We start from the raw sequence: 16,851 nt of genomic DNA, 5'->3' as shown, positions 1-16,851 counted from the left end.
CCGAATGACTCCGTGGTTGTATCTCAGGCTGATTCTTTGTTTTAGGGCTAGCTCTCTGAGGTGGGCTACGCTTCTTATTTCGCCAGTGAGGTCTCGTTCTGCTTCTTCGTCGTTGCCTCCGATTGTTCTTCGCGGGCTTGGGTCGCCGATTTCAACTGGGATGATAGCTTCCGTGCCGTAGGTTAATCGGAAGGGGGTTTCCCCGGTAGCTGTCTGCGGGGTCGTGCGGTACGACCATAAGACCGATCCGAGTTCGTCTGCCCATAGTCCTTTGGCTTCGTCGAGTCGTTTCTTGAGGCCTTTGACTATTATTTTGTTTGCTGATTCCACTTGTCCGTTTGTTTGGGGGTGTTCTACCGAGCTAAAGCGGTGGGATATGCGTAGCTCGTTTAGGAATTCCTTGAATTTGGTGTCGGCGAACTGGGTTCCGTTGTCCGAGATGACGATCTCGGGGATCCCGAATCGGGTGATGATTTGTCGCCAAAGGAATTTTCGACATTGGGTCGCCGTGATAGAGGCTAGCGGCTCGGCCTCGATCCATTTGGTGAAATAGTCTATGGCGACGATGAGATATCGGAGTTGGCCTGGTGCCGTGGGAAAAGGTCCGACAAGGTCGATCCCCCAGGTGCCGAATGGCCGTTCTGCCGATATGATGCTGAGCTGATGTGGGGCGGCTTGGTGGATGTTGGCGTGTCGTTGACATTTATCGCAGTTTTTCACTAGTTGCATGGAGTCCCGGATGATTGTGGGCCAGAAGTAGCCGGCGCGGATGACTTTTTGGGCAAGGGTTTTACCTCCGACGTGGTGGCCGCAACAGCCTTCATGGATTTTGCGTAGTATGTATTCCGTGCTCCCGGGCTCGTCGCATTTGAGCAGGGGTTGCGAGAATCCGCGTTTGTATAGTTGTCCTGCGACGACCGTATAACCGGCGGCCTCCCTTTTTATTCGTTTTCCCTCTTTAGGGTTTTCGGGCAGTTCCCTGTTGAGGAGGTACTGTAGGATGGGGTAGGTCCATGACTTGTGGTGGGAGTGTGTTAGGTGGGTGTCGGCTGTTAAGGATACGGACGGCGTTTTGACGACTTCCTGAATTAGCGATTTGTTGCCGTGTCCTGGTTTGGTGCTAGCAAGTTTGGAGAGGAGGTCGGCTCTGGCGTTTCTTTCCCTGGGGACGTGCTGTATGATTACCTGGTCGAATTCTTCTTTTAGTTTGTTGACCTTGGCGAGGTATTGTTGTAGTAGGGGATCTCGCGTTTGGTAGTCTCCGTTGATTTGGGAACTGACTACTTGCGAATCCGTGTTGATCTCCAGGACTTTTGCCCCGACTTCGCTGGCTAGGGTTAGGCCTGCCAGGAGGGCCTCGTATTCTGCTTGGTTGTTTGAGACCGGGAAATCGTATCGGACTGATTGTTCGATCACGACGCCGTTTTGGCTTTCCAGAATGACTCCGGCGCCTCCGGAAGTGACGTTCGAGGAGCCGTCGACGTGTAGTTTCCATGCCTCGGGAGGGGTGTTTCCTGGGGTCATTTCTGCGATGAAGTCGGCCATGGCCTGTGCTTTGATTGCGTATCGGGGTTCGAACTTGATGTCGAATTGGGATAGTTCGACGGACCATGCTAGCATTCTACCCGCTAGGTCGGGCTTCTGTAGTACCTGTTTGACTGCTTGGTCGGTTCGAACCGTTACGGGGTGGGCTTGAAAATATTGCCGCAGGCGTCGGGACGCCGTGAGGAGGGCAAAGGCTAGTTTTTCTAGGCGCGAGTAGCGGGTCTCTGCGTCTTGTAGGACTTTGCTTGTGAAGTATATAGGTTTTTGCTCCTTTTTCTTGTTTTCTCGGATGAGTGCCGCCACGAGTGTTTCTTCCGTTATGGAGAGGTATAAGTACAGGGTTTCCCCTGTTTGGGGTTTGGCGAGGATTGGTGGTTCCGCCAGGGTTTTCTTGAAGTGTTGGAATGCCGCTTCGCACTCTTCTTTCCATACGAAGGGGGCTCCTTTCTTCATTAGTTTGAAGAAGGGGATTGCTTTTTGGGCTGATGCTCCGAGAAAGCGAGATAGGGCTGTCAGTCGACCGGTGAGCTTCTGAACGTCGCGTAGGTTTTTTGGGCTCGTCATCTCGAGAATGGCGCGACATTTCTCCGGGTTGGCTTCAACTCCGCGTTGTGTGATCATGAAGCCGAGGAACTTTCCTGCCTCCATTCCGAAGGCGCACTTTGTTGGGTTGAGTCGCATTTGGTGTCTTCTTAGGGTGTCCGTTACGGCCTTGAGGTCGCTGATGAGTTGTTCGTCGGAGTCAGTTTTGGCGAGCATGTCGTCTATGTAGACTTCTAGTTTGGTTCCGGATAGGTTCTGAAATATTTTGTTGACGAGCCGTTGGTATGTTGCTCCGGCGTTTTTCAAACCGAAGGGCATGACTGTGTAGCAGTACGTGCCGTCGGGGGTGATGAACGCCGTTTTTTCTTCGTCGGGTCGGTGCATGGGTATCTGATTGTAGCCGGAGTACGCGTCCATAAAGCTGAGATATCGATGTCCGGATGCGGAGTCCACTAGTCCGTTGATGTTCGGTAGGGGAAAGGCGTCTTTTGGGCAGGCTTTGTTGAGGTCCGTATAGTTGACGCACATTCGCCATTTTCCGTTGGATTTCTTTACAAGTACAACGTTTGCTAACCAGGTTGTGTAGGGAAGTTCTCGGATGAAGTTTGCTTCGAGCAGGGCTTGTACTTGTCTCTTGACTTCGGCCGCTCGGTCTGCTGACATTTTTCTTCTTCTTTGTGCTACGGGTTTGGCTTTGGGGTTCACGGCTAGCCGGTGGGACATGAAGTCAGGATCTATCCCCGGCATGTCGGCTGGAGTGAAAGCGAACAGGTCTCTGTTTTGTTTTAAAAATTGGGAAAGGTCTTCTTTCAGGTCATAAGGGAGGTTCCTGTTGATGAAGGTGTATTCGTCCTTGGTCTGTCCTATTTGCAGTTTCTCCATGTCGCCTTCTGGTTCGGGTCTAGGTTGGCCGTCTTGTCGGGCATCTAGGTCGGCCAGGAATATCCCGGCTGCGTCGCGGGATTTTTTCCGTAAAGCCAGGCTGGTGTTGTCGCATTCTGCCGCGATTTCCCGATCTCCGTGGATGGTCCCGATGGAGTCGTCCTCCGCTATGAACTTCATAAGGAGGTATTTGGTAAAGATGATGGCCGAAAAGTCATTGATCGTCTTTCTTCCGAGGATGACGTTGTAGGCAGTGGAGTCTTTTAGGACCACGAATTCGGCTATGAGTGTCCTCCTCTTGTCACCGGTTCCTATGGTGAGGGGGAGTGTGATGGAGCCTTCCGGTTTGAGGAAGTTGTCCCCGAGTCCCGTGACGCCGTTGCGGTGCGTTTGGAGATTTTCGTCGCGGAGCCCAAGCTTGTCGAAGGCCCCTCGAAAGAGGATGTTGGAATCTGCGCCGGTGTCTACTAGTATTCTTCGGACTAGTCCGGTTCCGATCTTCGCCGAGATCACGAAGGGTGCGTCTTCGGCTGCGGTGCCGTGCTGGCAGTCCTCGGGTAGGAAGGTTATTGCTTTGTTGGACACGGGAGTTGGGGCTTGGTTTCTGACGGCCATTACCTGGAGGTCCTTTTTTATCTTGGATTTTGACTTGCATGGTGCATCTTTGCCCGTGATGACGTTTACTATGATGGTCGGGTCTTCTTCTGGACTTTCTCTTGGGGGTCGCTTTTGGGTTCTCGGGTTACGTCCTTCTCTCTCCGGTGACCTGTCTCTCTCCGCGCGTCTCGGTTCTCTGATGATTTTGGTAAATTCTGGGAGTTTGCCGTCTCGTATGGCTTGTTCAAGGGCGTCTTTAAGGTCGAAACAATCCTGCGTTTTGTGACCGTAGCCTCGGTGGTATTCGCAGTAGAGGGTTTTGTTGCCTCCTGTCCTTTCCTTGAGTTGTCGGGCTTTTGGAATGATGCCTCGGTCCGCTATTTGGTGGTATATCTCGGTAATTGGTGCAGTTAGGGGTGTGTAATTGGAGAATTTGCCTATTCTTGGTGTCCGGTTGGTCGGCCTCGGGTGGTCTCGTTGATTCTCTTTGGGTGTTGCGTTATGGTGAGAAGCCGAATTGCCGCGTTGGTTGTTGCCGTGCTGCCGCTTGTTGGCCGCGACGACTTGGCTGACTTCTTCGTCGTTGATGTAGTCTTTGGCGACGTTCTGGATCTCATGCATGGTCCATACCGGTCTGGTGGTGAGGTGTTTGCGAAAGTCTTCGTTCATTAGTCTGTTGGTCAGGCAAAGGCTTGCGACGGAATCCGTGAGTCCGTCGACCGTTAGGCATTCGTCGCTGAAGCGATCGAGGTATTTTCTTGTGGATTCGTCTTGTTTTTGTGTGACCCCGAGCAAGATGATGGGGTGTTTGGCTTTAGTGATACTTGTAGTGAACTGGGCCATGAATTTTCGTGTGATGTCGTGGAAACTGGTTATGGATCCGTTTGGGAGGGCGTTGAACCATTTGATTGCTGGCCCGGCGAGGGTTACCGGGAAAGCTCTGCATCGGACCGCGTCGGCTGCTCCTTCTAGGTTCATTCTGGCTTCGAAAGCCGTTAGGTGTTCTTGGGGATCCTTGGTTCCGTCGTACTTCATATCGGTAGGTTTGTCGAAGCCTTTGGGGAGTTTTGCTCTTAGGATTCTTTCTGTAAAGGGTGTAGCGCCCATTATTATGTGGTCGTTTCTCGTGCGCTTGGTGTTTCGGTCCCTCCGATCTTCGTCTGAGTAGTGTTGAGAACTCAGATCTCGAGAGGTGCTACGGTTATGTTTCTTGTTGTATCGCCGTTCTGGTGATTTCTCGTGTCTGCGATCGCGTGATGGACTGCGACCGTTTCTTCTGTCGTCTCTTCGGGTTGGCGATCTACCGCGGCGAGATCTTGATCTGGAGGTTGCATGGCTTCCGTGCTCGTTGTTGTGTTTTCCTTTGTTGGTTATCTTGCCTTCGAGTTCCTGAACCCGGAGGCAGAGATCCTGGATGATCTGCGCTGCTTTGTCGCTGGCTTTCTCATGATGTCGTCTGTCCGTGACGTCGTAATTGTTCGCGTTTTGGACCGCACTCGCTATTCTCGCTTGGTTTGTGACTTCACGGTGCTCGGGGGTCGGGTTAATTGGTTGAGAGTCATCCTGGCTTGAGGGGGTTTCCTCTAGGACGTCCCCCATCGGGCCCGGTACGCGCAGGGTTCCCACAGACGGCGCCAATGTACAAGATGTCTCTGGTACGGGTTGAGAGATGGATCGGGAACCTGCGGGTCGAGGCGGATGCCGGATCACTTGACTGGGGCGATGGGGGGTGGTACCTGCAAAGACACTCCGACGCTCAAGTCAGAATGGATCTGAGAGGTAGAAAGTGTGTGGAATGAATGAATACCTGGAGGGGCCTGAGTCCTCTATTTATAGGTGATGGAGAATATCTTATCTTATCTTATTTGGCTAAGATAAAGGGGACGTTTGAATTCGAAAGTCGGTTAGGAGTCTGAGAATGCCGTTTTCGAGCCTTCTAGAAGTGAGGAACGGGTCGGACCCGGGGAACCGGTGTTGGGTTCGGTCTTGGATCCGGGATGGTGGGCCGGATCCGTAACAGTAAAGAATTCGATGGTCTCACAAAGTTTCTACTATTAAATGGTCCCATAACAAAACATGTTTTTTAAATTTTTTAATAACTGCTAAATAGTTATTATTTAATTTTAATTATAAATTAACCTGTTATATATTATTTAATTATAAAATCTATTTTTTATTTTATAAATTATTATTTTATCATCCATCTATCATGTTTATTGATAATAAAAAATTAGATTTTCTATTAATCGTAATAAATATTTTGCATCGATCATAATTTTATCATTGATCCGTTACATAAGTATTGGATTGGAAAAATCGTGTTTGTCAATCGATTGGATGCACAAATCAATCGATTAAAATTCAAAAATTCAATCGATTGGAATTGATACACAATCGAATTTTGCAAGACATGTGGGGTTTTTCTTATTCAATACCCAATTAATTCAAGTCTTCAAAGCAATATAGATTTTCACAATTCAATCGATTGGTTGTGTTACCCAATCAATTGAACTGTGCATTGCGTTATATGTTACGCTTCTCTACATTTTTCTGCTATTATAAATTATTATTTTATTATTCATCTATCTTATTTTTAAAATTTTATCTTCAATTTTTAAGTTTTTATTTTGATTTAGATACTCTAATCTTATCTTTTCTTTAATATTAAGATTATAAATTGATGAACTATCAACAATTACTCAATCCTATAATTAGAATTGTTTATTAATACGATTGATTATCAATTTTTTTTATTATTTTTGTTCATTGTTTATCCATCTACTTAATATCTAATTTTTCTTCATTGTTTATACATCTCTTTAATATCCAATATTTGTTCATCATTAATTGATAATCAGAGTTGACGATAGAGATCCAATCAATTTTTCACTGTAGCTTTTAGAAAACAATCTATTGTTTTGATTACAAAATTGAGATTAGTAAATATAATCTCTAATTTTGCAATTCTTTGTTTCGATTATTTATTCATGAAATTGATTGTGTAATGAAAAAATATTTTTTTATCTTTTAGTAATAAATTTTTTTAAAAATAAAATTAAAAAATATTATTTTTTAAAACCCAATTTTTTAACTTTAATTTTTCAAATACGAATTTTTTTAATGCAAGGCGAACTTCACTTCAAATTCTAAAAAAATTGGCTAATTTAAATTATTAAACTTCACAATAGATAATGGCAACCATTATCAGAACAGTACACATGAATAAGTTTTATTTTTATTGAAAAAATAATAATTTTTTTTAATTTAGAATGAAGAAAATTATTGTTAAATATGGTTTATTCCCGTATATTTATGTATTTCTCAAAATGTTTTGATGATTTCAATCGATTGAATAAAAAAACCTACATGCAGTGCAAAATTCAATCGACTGTGTATCAATTTTAATCGATTGAAGTTTAAGAAACCTGAATTTCAATCGAGTGGTTTGTGCATCCAATCGATTGAATTTCTAACAAATACAATTTTTCCAATCCAATATGTATGTAATAGATTAATGATAAAATTATGATCGATTAAGATTGCAAAATATTTATTACGATTAATGAAAGACCTAATTTGTTATTGATTTAGTTTTTTATTATTAATAAACATGATAGATAAATAATAAAATAATAATTTATAAAATAAAAAATAGATTTTATAATTAAATAATATATAAAGAATTAATTTATAATTAAAATTAAATAAAAATTATTTAGCAGTTATTAAAAAACTTAAAAAACATATTTTATTATGAGATGATCCAAACCGGCTGAGATCATCGAATCCAGTGCCGCATAACCCCAAATCAAATTATTTAACTTCATAAAAAATTTGAATGTATAATATTACTCAAAGTTTATATTGCCAGTGCACAATCCTCCTCTTTTTTTTTTGAAAAAAATGCGGCATAATGTAAATAAATCATAAAATTAAAATTGATTAAATATCAGCCATTCACGTGATGAAATCAAAGTAAAGCAAAGGCTAGAATCTATGTCTAAACACAAGCTAAGCTCTCAACGTATTCAAAGGCTCTGTACCACCCCATAACTCCTGGAAAACTACAATAATGGCCGGGATTTCTTTTTATTTTTATGTCAAACACATCATAACATGTATGATCCTTTAACCGCAGACCAATAACTTTATCCGGTCTCTGCAACAACAAAGCCATCTCATCCTCACCATCTTCAATGAGATGGATTATACTGTATTCGTACCCTACAGAAGAGTAGTTTTCAATAAGATTTACATGAAAAATAGTTTCCAGATTTGTCCGTCGAAGATCAACACTCTGCATAAGAATCCACGACCTTGACGAAGAAGAATAATCTTCCTTCAACCGGAACACGCTTATACAGAATTCACAGTCAAATACAACTAAATTCATGTAACCGCATGCAGGTGCAAGAATGTATCCATATCTATTATTACTTAATCCTGAGTAAGTTCTCATGGAATTCAAGTAACTAGGAGCAGCAACATTATGATTAGGAGGTTCCGGCGGCAAAAGAGGCATGTCATCTTTCACGCACTCTTTGTTCAGATCAAAACGCAAAGTCGTTTTGGTGATGATACTGATCCAGTAAACTGAGTTCTTGAAATAAACACCATGTGTAAAATCCATGTCGTAGGGAGCCGAGAAGGAAGAACCGCAGTGCTTCCAGACACCGGAATCTGAGGAGTAAATCATGGTTTGGTAGAAGTCTTCCTTTGAAGACTCAAAAATGCAGATCAGCTTATAACCAAGAAATCGCAGGGGATCAAAAGCCAGAGAGTAAAACGCGAAAGGTGATTCATCAAACGATGGAAAAGGCGACGGCAAGGGTTTGTTGTCTCCGGTGGTGGGGTTATACATAAACACGTCTTCCCCCTGGAAGAGCATTATCAAGCCGTTGCAAGATTGTAATATCTGTGAAGAATTATCGGGGATTTTGGGACGAAATCTGCGAATTTTCTTATCCAAGTAGAAGAATGTTAATTCAGGATCTACAGGATCCATGCCGGGATTTAGGAACACACCGGAGACTGTTGTTCTTTGGATGTTGGCGCGGTAGCGAGAGAAGTAAGGGTCGGAGATGAGTGAGAACCACCGCTTGGAGACACGTTTGAAAGTTATGACATCTCTGAGAGGCACGCGAACAAGGATTTCAGTGAGTAAGTAAATGTTTCCTTCAATTGCTTCCGCTGAAGAAGAGATTAACTCTTTGTCGTCGCTCATGTTGTTCTTCAATTAGCTTTGAATCTTCTGCGCGCGTTACTGTTCTTATATATCTCACAATTAGCATAATTATCTAAGTAAGATAACTTTTAAATTTTTATATAATTAATGAATTTAAATGTTAGTTTTTTTTATTTCAATTTCATAATTTATTAATTTCAACATTAAAAATCCTAGATTTATTATTTATCCGTATCACTTCTTCTTAATGCTACTAGGTTCTGATTCGGTTTCTCCCTAATGGCTTTGTCAAAGAGTTTTGTTTTTTGTTTTTTTTTTTCTCTTTTAAAAGGATTACAATTTTTTAAAAACATTTATTCTAAATTTAAAAAAAACTTTTTAAAAAGGTAGTTTATACTTATCAAAATTAAAAAATCTAATATAACTTCATACATTAATTAATAACTAAATTTAATTATTACATTAACATTTATTATAATATCTTTTAATTTTAAAAGTTATTTGATCAAACACATTTATTTTTATTTATACTTATTAAAAAAAATTATTTAATTTACCAAATATAAATATAATAACTTTTAAAAAGTTATCTTTTGAAAGCTAATTTTTAAAGTAAATAATCATGTTTCACCATCAAATTGAAAAAACTAAACATAAAAAAAATAAATTAATATTATATTCATAAAAGATAAATACCTTTTGACAAAAATAAACTATTTTACTCAAATTTAATTTAATTAAAGTAAAATAATTTATAAAAATATAAGTTTTACCAAATTAAGTCATATTATATTATTGAATATCATATATCATCTATAAATGTAATTTAAATTTATATTCAACAATAAACATATATAAAATTGAATTTAACTTGAATTTTATTTTTATTAGCGGATTTTTTTTGTCTGACGCTAATTGTCGGCAAATTTTTCGTCGGTGTTTTCAATGGATTGTCGAATCTCGCCATTTGACCATTTCGCTTGAAATGACACCAAAACTTACCGTCGGATTCATCCGCCAATAGGTTTTTTCTATTTTATTTTTCTGGCAAGTTTAGCCACAACAAACAATCAAATCAAATTAAAACTCTTGTTAACAAAATTATTATTGAAAATCAACAAATTATTTTATTAAAAGTAAATAGTATGAATACAATAAAATGTCATAGAAGTAGAGTACTGTACCTAAAAAAACAAAAAATGCACAAAATCCTAACCCCTACAAATCTTGATAATTGTTGTCATCAACTTTGTGGTCCCTTATTGAGGCGGCTAAGATTATTGGGTTGCGGCCTTCAATTTCTGCTGATACTCCTCCTACGTCACACACGTTAGTTGTGATTAGGATAATAGTTAAATAATTGAATTTTAAACGAAATAAAATTGAAATTTATGATTAATTTAAATTTACATAATGGACCTTTGACTGCTCATGGTTCCACCAGCAAATCTTTTGACTGCTTATCAGCAAATCTCTCCTTATTTACTTTCAAAGTATAGGTATACTTGAAGATCTCCGCTAGTATCGCCTCACGATTTAAGTACTTAGACTAAAAATTAATATATCAACTAAACAATAAAATAAACGAACAAATTAAATAATAAGAGATAAATATATATGAACCAGAAAATCTTAATTCTAATTTTGAATAATTTTAATTTTTTTATTTTACTGAAAATCTTATAAAAATTTCGATAGTCTCCCCTAAAATTCGGATTCATCCACACTTAAAGGGTTCCATCCAAACCAAATATCTATTATTATTTTCACAGTCAAACATTTTTCAAACAATTTAAGCAGCTGGAATTAGTAAACAGTTGTTAATCGGGTTTAGATTGGATAAAAGTCTAAAAAATAGGTCCGACCAATATTTAAAGTCGAGTCTAATTCAAGATAAATTCGATTTCATTCGGTTCATATACACTTCTGATTATCATTATTATTAACCTGCTTTTTTTTTATATAAATAAGATAATAATAATAAAATTTGATTTTAGTCAAGATAATAAATAATAAAATATTTTATTTTATAAATTATATACAACGAAAGACATTTTAAAAAACTAATTTGGACACCAAAATATTTCCATATCTTATTTATATCATAGAAGATAAATAAATATATTAATAAGTCTTATGCATAATTTAATAATTATGCAAATATATATATATTATATATATTACAATTAAAAAAAAAAGAAAAAATAAAGTGGGCCCGAATTCAAAAATTCGGCCGTTAACAAAATGCATATTCCCTCTCGTTTTTCAGCTCGCCCCTCCACTCGCTTGCTCACTCACTCCCACACGCTCTCTCCATTTCACACTAACATAACAAAGCTAGGGTTCCCCTTTTCCTCTGAAATTGAAAATCAACCCTTCAAAAATTCCTCTTTCTCTTTCGCTACCATGAAACCCCTCCCTCTTAATCTTCACCACACCATGCTAACGGAATCCATTACCCGTTTTCTAACCCAATACCGAAACGGCGTCGTTCAGTTCAACGACTTCACCTCAATCTTCTCCCGAACCCTTCACTCCCTCCCAAACCCACCCCTTCACCTTCTCTGGTTCTACTCCGCCCTCGAATTCCACACCCTTCGTTTACAACCTTCTAGAACACCAACACCATCACTTTTAGAACCTTCTAGAGCTTCTCCTCCTCTGCTCCCTTCCGTTACTAACCTCAAGGACCTCTTTCAGTTGCTGGTTTCTTGCTCCTCTACCTGCGGCTCCACCAAAAGAATCGCTGCACTCGCACCTTTGCTGTCTCAATTGTACCGTTTGCTGGTTCGCGAGAAGGGATTGGTAAAGAGCGAGGAGGGTCAGGGTTTGATCGAAGGGATCGTTGGTTATTGCAGCCTTGCTTGCAGTGACGCGATTCGTGGCCATGGTAATTCATTTTTTTACTCTCTGTGAAGTTTAATTCAATGATGTTCAACTTTGTCTCTTGCCCTGGACACCGATTATTATGCTTAAAAATTATCGGGATTATTAAGTTTTTATTTGTTTGTTACTATTTGTTAGAAATTGTTTTGTAGTGACTTTGAAGTAATTAGGTTATAGCCGGTCAATTACAGTTACGTGTTGTTAAGCTATCATACTTCATAACACATTGATTTGTTTAGCGTTATATAGGAGGTTTAGGTGGGTGGCTTTTGTGGTCATTATTAAAGGACTCTAATAGTAACTCTTCTGCTTATTATTATTATTATTATTATTATTATTATTGTTATTATTATTAAAAGACTAAAATAACTTTTAAGTTTTTATGTTGCTACTGTCATTGTATAATGTATATTAATGAGAAATTCTTTGGTGTCTATGATTTTTGTATCTAAAATTCTAAATTGTCTAAAAGTAGAAATAGAAGAAGATGGGACTCACTCTTTTATTTTTGAATTTTATGTTTAAAATTTACACACCATAAAAAGAACCTTAATTAATTTTGCTACTTTCATTGTATAACTCAAAATGTGCTTACCTAAGCATGTGTACATTATTATATTATTTATGACTAAGTATCAAAATCAATTTTTAATTAGTTAATATTAATTAATTTTATTTATTATTATAAAATTATTCTTTTTAATTTTGTTTTAAAATTTAGTAAGATTAAAATTTAAAATTTAAGATTTAAAATTTAAAATAATAAATAATTTAAAAAATTGATGTTATTAATTAAAAAAGCTAGTTTTCTAGTTGAATTCGTTGTTTATATATATGATATTTTTTCATGCTGTCTTCATGTAAAGTTAATATTTAAAAATTGTTTGATAATTTAATAAATTTAATTAAATTATCGTTTAACAATTTTTATTTATAAATTTAATATGAAGATAATAAAAACAACTGTATGTAACTATTCACCTTCTAAACAATACAAGACAAAACAATTACTGACCGACTGTAATTTCATAACAAGAAAAGTAAAACCTAAAATTGTTTATTTTTTCATAAGTACTTCAAAGTCAACCACTAGATACAAATACAATATGTGCTATCTTTTGATTGGCAGTTTGATGCAGAATAATTTATGCCGCTAACATACAAAAGTTGATTTAGATGTTTATAATTAGATAATTGAACTGTCATATACTCATTACTTCTTCGTTCACGAATAAAAAAGTCACAGATAAAAGAGAAAGAAATACAGAATATTACGATTTTTTAAAAATCTTTTTAATGATGATTTATTTTGAAACATCGTCGATAACAGATTGCGATTAATTAACAATAGGAACTATTTTCTTCTGATTCTGATAAGAGTTTATTTATCTTATTCTTCTAACAGTATCGCTTTTTATTTGGATAAATATGTAAAAAATATTTCATTATTTATTGGGGATCAAAATTAAATGAACATTTTTTTTCAGCCATGATTTGTTTCTTATCACTATTATTTTATATTTGGGATTTATTTTTATTCTTTTATTTTTATCTAATAGGTGGTGATGAAGATGAAGTGGTGGTTTTGGACTCGGATTTTGTGGATTTAATTAGGGTTTGGATGGTCGATGATGAGGAAAGTGGGAGTGATGATTGTGTGAGGGCGTTCTTCCCTTTGGTGAGTGAGGGGTTTCTGAAAGAGATGATGATGATGAAGAATGGTTGCGAGGTTGGGTTCTTGTCTGGAGTTGTCATGTGCCAAGCTCTGTTGTTGAAACTGTGCTTGGAGTTTGAACCATGTTCAGAGAGATTGGAGATGGAGAAGAAGCTTCAGGGTTGTGCTGTTCAGACCATAACAGGGTTTAGGAATTTCTGCCTTTTAGGTAAGAACTTAAAGAGTCTCGTTCCGCAAGTGGCATTTATTTATTTGATTCAAGTTGGACTGTTTCTTTATTTATATTTTTATCAAAAAATAAATTAAAGATAGTCATGCATTCATGCTATTTATTTATTTTTAACCAATTAAAAATAAATGATACAAAATAACTGATCACCAAAAAAAAAAAAAAAGAAAGGAAATTTATATGTATTGTTTTATTTTTTAACCAATTAAAACAAAATGTATTAATTGCTCCATAGCCAATAACTTAATCACACTCATTTCCTTTTTTCAATATTTTTATTTGTTTCATGAACTAGTGCCTAATGGTTACTTGTGAGCAAAGACTCCTATGCCATACTTTCATGTTCATTATTTACTAAGTTGTTTGGAGTGTGGGTTCTTTCAGCAGTTTAGGCGGTTGAACCTGGATGTATGCAGTTCTGTTTTAGTTCGATCCTTTTCTTTTCTTTACTTATTCTCTCCTCCCCTCTCCCAAAAAAAAAAAACCACCAGAATACTCACATTTGTTCTTCCTGGTTTTGATGCCGTTCTAATTTATAGACGTCTCCTTCTATGGGCCAACTGCCAAGGTTCCAAAATGATCAGATCATACATGCCATTTCTTAGATAAATCACTATACTACCCATAGTTCTTTACTTTTCAGCTTGATGCTCGTTGAATCCTTGTACTTTCTGGGGTGATCTCATTACAATTTTCGTGTTTGTACTACCTGATTGCTCATTGGTGCATATCAGATATTCTTTTCAGGATGATGTTGGAGCCAGTTTTGCCAGTGATCTCCCTATTGGTCAGTACTACATCTTCTTTGCTTTAATTTTCCTTAATTATATTTTGAAACTAAGGGCTTTTTAGGCAAACCCTTTTCTCGAAAACTATCTGGTGTAAAAAATAGTACATATATATGACTTATGGTTGGCAAGTCTGACGTCACCATTTATTCAGAGAGTTTCTCATTTGTGATTATCAGTAAGATGTCTTAGAAAAAGGCTTAACCGTCGTAAGTTCTTCATTTTCCGTTCAAGTACTTATATATGATTTATGTTTAATGGAGGCAAGTCTTATGTCTCCAATTATTCATGAATTCCCTATTTGTGATTTTCAGTAAGTTTTCTTAGAAAAGGCTTAACAGGTTAGCTGCATTAATTATTCGATTGCCATATTCAAGGGCATTGAGCCCAATACTGGTAATATCTTCTATTGGTAATATCAACTCCTTTGTTTTATTGAATGACTCATTCCAATTCCCCTCATCAAGTATATGTTGTATTGCTTGTTTCTAATATTTATTGTTAAAGTCAAAGACTAATTGCTTGTTTTACTATATAGGGTTTGGAAAATTCAGTTCTTCTAAAAGATGTCCTGTTCAATTCTGTGATGATGATAGAGTATTCATTCATCAATCCTCAAGCAGGAGTTTCACTACATGCCAAGAACTTGAAAGATGTTGCTATAACCTGGTTGTTTGTTGCTGACTTAGCTATACATTCTGCTAGGTATGGGAAAAGTCCTTTGTGCTTGTTATGGATGAAGAGGTTCCTAGAATGTTTTTCCTGGTTTAGTCTCATAATCTGGTTGGTCACAGGGAAAAGGGCGATCATGGCAAGGCTATGTCTTATGTAAATGGCTTCTCCAAATCCTGCATACCCGTTCAGTTGATCAACTGGGTTATTAATCAAATTGGCATAACTAGAAAGATCAGCAGACCAAATGTTTCCACCCCCATAGCCCTTATAAGTGAGTTCCTTTTGAAACCTCTTGCAGGATTTTGTTCCACTTCCTTTTGTACCTAGAGGCTGTTACATTTACAGAAGCATATATTTGTACGTGGCTGCACTCAACTTCAGATTGTATCAGTAACAATGCTGGTTGAATGCAGATACAGATAGTTGCTAACTGATACAAGTTGCTTATTTTGTATATTTATACATTTTATTTTATGTATGCATTGCTTGAGAAATTTTACTTTCTATTTCCTCACATTAACTAATGACTAGTGATTTTGTATTCAGAGTGGCTTCTAGATGTTCAGGATCAAGGATTGGCGGTATTTGGGGGTGCCAATCATCGTGCTAAAGCTAACTTTTTTACTTCAAGATCTGAGTGTATGCTCCCAGTGATAAAACATTTCTTTAACAACCTGGATAGGAATCTCCCTGCTAATTCCATTAATGGAGTGATAGAGCCTGAAAAACCAGATGCTGATATAGAGATGGTTGATAGTTTGGATGTATGTTTTGCTGACGATGATAATATAATGAGCACACCCAACACTGATGGAACGAGAAAACGCAAAGAATGGATTGAGGATGAAACTAAAATGCAGTTAAAGTTTATGAGATGCCACCAGTTTCAAGAGAATTCAGTGAGAGAAAACTCATTTGTTTTCAGGCAATAGCTTTGGGATAGTGGAACTGTGGAAGCATTACTTGGGTTTCATGGAGTTTCCAAAGTAATGGAGCAATGTGATAATGTTGAAAAGAAATACTCGTGATATGAGGACGCTGCTGCTAACAAATTTGACTATTTTTTTTGTCCCACTTTTGGTGCTAGTAAAATTGGAGACACCAACTTTAGGGTATATTATGGAAATTCATCATACCCTGGTTAGCATTATTTGGAGAAAAAAAAAGGGTAAATGGTCTTTTAAATTCAAACTCAGAGAGGCCATAATAGATAGTATTATTAACTGGTAAGACTTGTTTGGACTTATTATGTATTATGTAATTAGGAGGAAGTAGTTTAAGAGTGAGCAGGAGAAGGCTTTGGCCCTTTTCATGATGATTAATGATTAGTGATAATGAAAATTCTTGATTATGTAACAAGATAAATCAAAACATCCATACTTTGTTGTGGGCAAAATTGTCTTTTCCTTTGTTATTGTTATTTACTTGGTAGACTTTTGAGATCACTCAGTTTGCATTTTGTTAAGTATTATTATTATTGCCACTTATACTCAAATCGTATACTTCTAAAACATATCTTCACAAATATAGTTTCAGATTTAAATTTTTTCTTTATTTCTATATCTACTATGGTATAAATTCTTATATATGATTAAGAAATACCTCCAAAACCAATATAAGAGAGATAAAAGATGAAAATTCAGGTATAGTCAACTTTTGATAATTAAGAGCTATTAGATGAAAATTTAGTCAAATTATTCAAATCATTTAACAGTTCTCAAATGACCTTTAGACTTTTAGTATCTATCGTATCAATATGAGGATATAAATATATCATAAAATTACAAGTTATTAAATATCAAGTATTCCATATCATGAAATCAAAGATCTATGTCTAAATTTAGAT

At 37.3% G+C, this 16,851-nt stretch overlaps 2 protein-coding genes across 2 annotated transcripts; one reads left to right on the top strand and one right to left on the bottom strand.

Annotated features, from left to right (window-relative positions):
• Positions 1 to 7,567: 7,567 nt before the first annotated feature.
• On the bottom strand, positions 7,568 to 8,791 carry LOC112757867 (F-box protein At5g07610-like). Its single transcript, XM_025806416.1, has one exon. The coding sequence runs from the start codon at positions 8,789 to 8,791 to the stop codon at positions 7,568 to 7,570; it is 1,224 nt and encodes a 407-aa protein (XP_025662201.1).
• A 2,239-nt stretch (positions 8,792 to 11,030) lies between these two features.
• LOC112755938 (uncharacterized) lies at positions 11,031 to 16,401 on the top strand. Its single transcript, XM_025804287.3, has 6 exons — positions 11,031 to 11,642; positions 13,198 to 13,521; positions 14,277 to 14,329; positions 14,869 to 15,035; positions 15,125 to 15,276; positions 15,552 to 16,401. Exons 1-6 carry the CDS (start codon positions 11,159 to 11,161, stop codon positions 15,935 to 15,937), a joined length of 1,566 nt encoding a protein of 521 aa, XP_025660072.1. The 5' UTR covers positions 11,031 to 11,158; the 3' UTR covers positions 15,938 to 16,401.
• The last annotated feature ends 450 nt before the right edge of the window (positions 16,402 to 16,851 follow it).

The sequence above is a fragment of the Arachis hypogaea genome, chromosome 6 (genome assembly GCF_003086295.3).
Source record: "Arachis hypogaea cultivar Tifrunner chromosome 6, arahy.Tifrunner.gnm2.J5K5, whole genome shotgun sequence".
Lineage (NCBI taxonomy): Eukaryota > Viridiplantae > Streptophyta > Magnoliopsida > Fabales > Fabaceae > Arachis > Arachis hypogaea.
This window is presented reverse-complemented; position numbering and strand designations above follow the sequence as displayed.

Coding starts and splice junctions, on each gene's coding strand:
- LOC112757867 (XM_025806416.1), bottom strand. CDS start 8,791: ATGAGCGACGACAAAGAGTTAATCTCTTCTTCAGCGGAAGCAATTGAA.
- LOC112755938 (XM_025804287.3), top strand. CDS start 11,159: ATGAAACCCCTCCCTCTTAATCTTCACCACACCATGCTAACGGAATCC. Junction 15,036..15,124: donor TTAGCTATACATTCTGCTAG/GTATGGGAAAAG, acceptor GGTTGGTCACAG/GGAAAAGGGCGATCATGGCA. Junction 15,277..15,551: donor CACCCCCATAGCCCTTATAA/GTGAGTTCCTTT, acceptor TTTTGTATTCAG/AGTGGCTTCTAGATGTTCAG.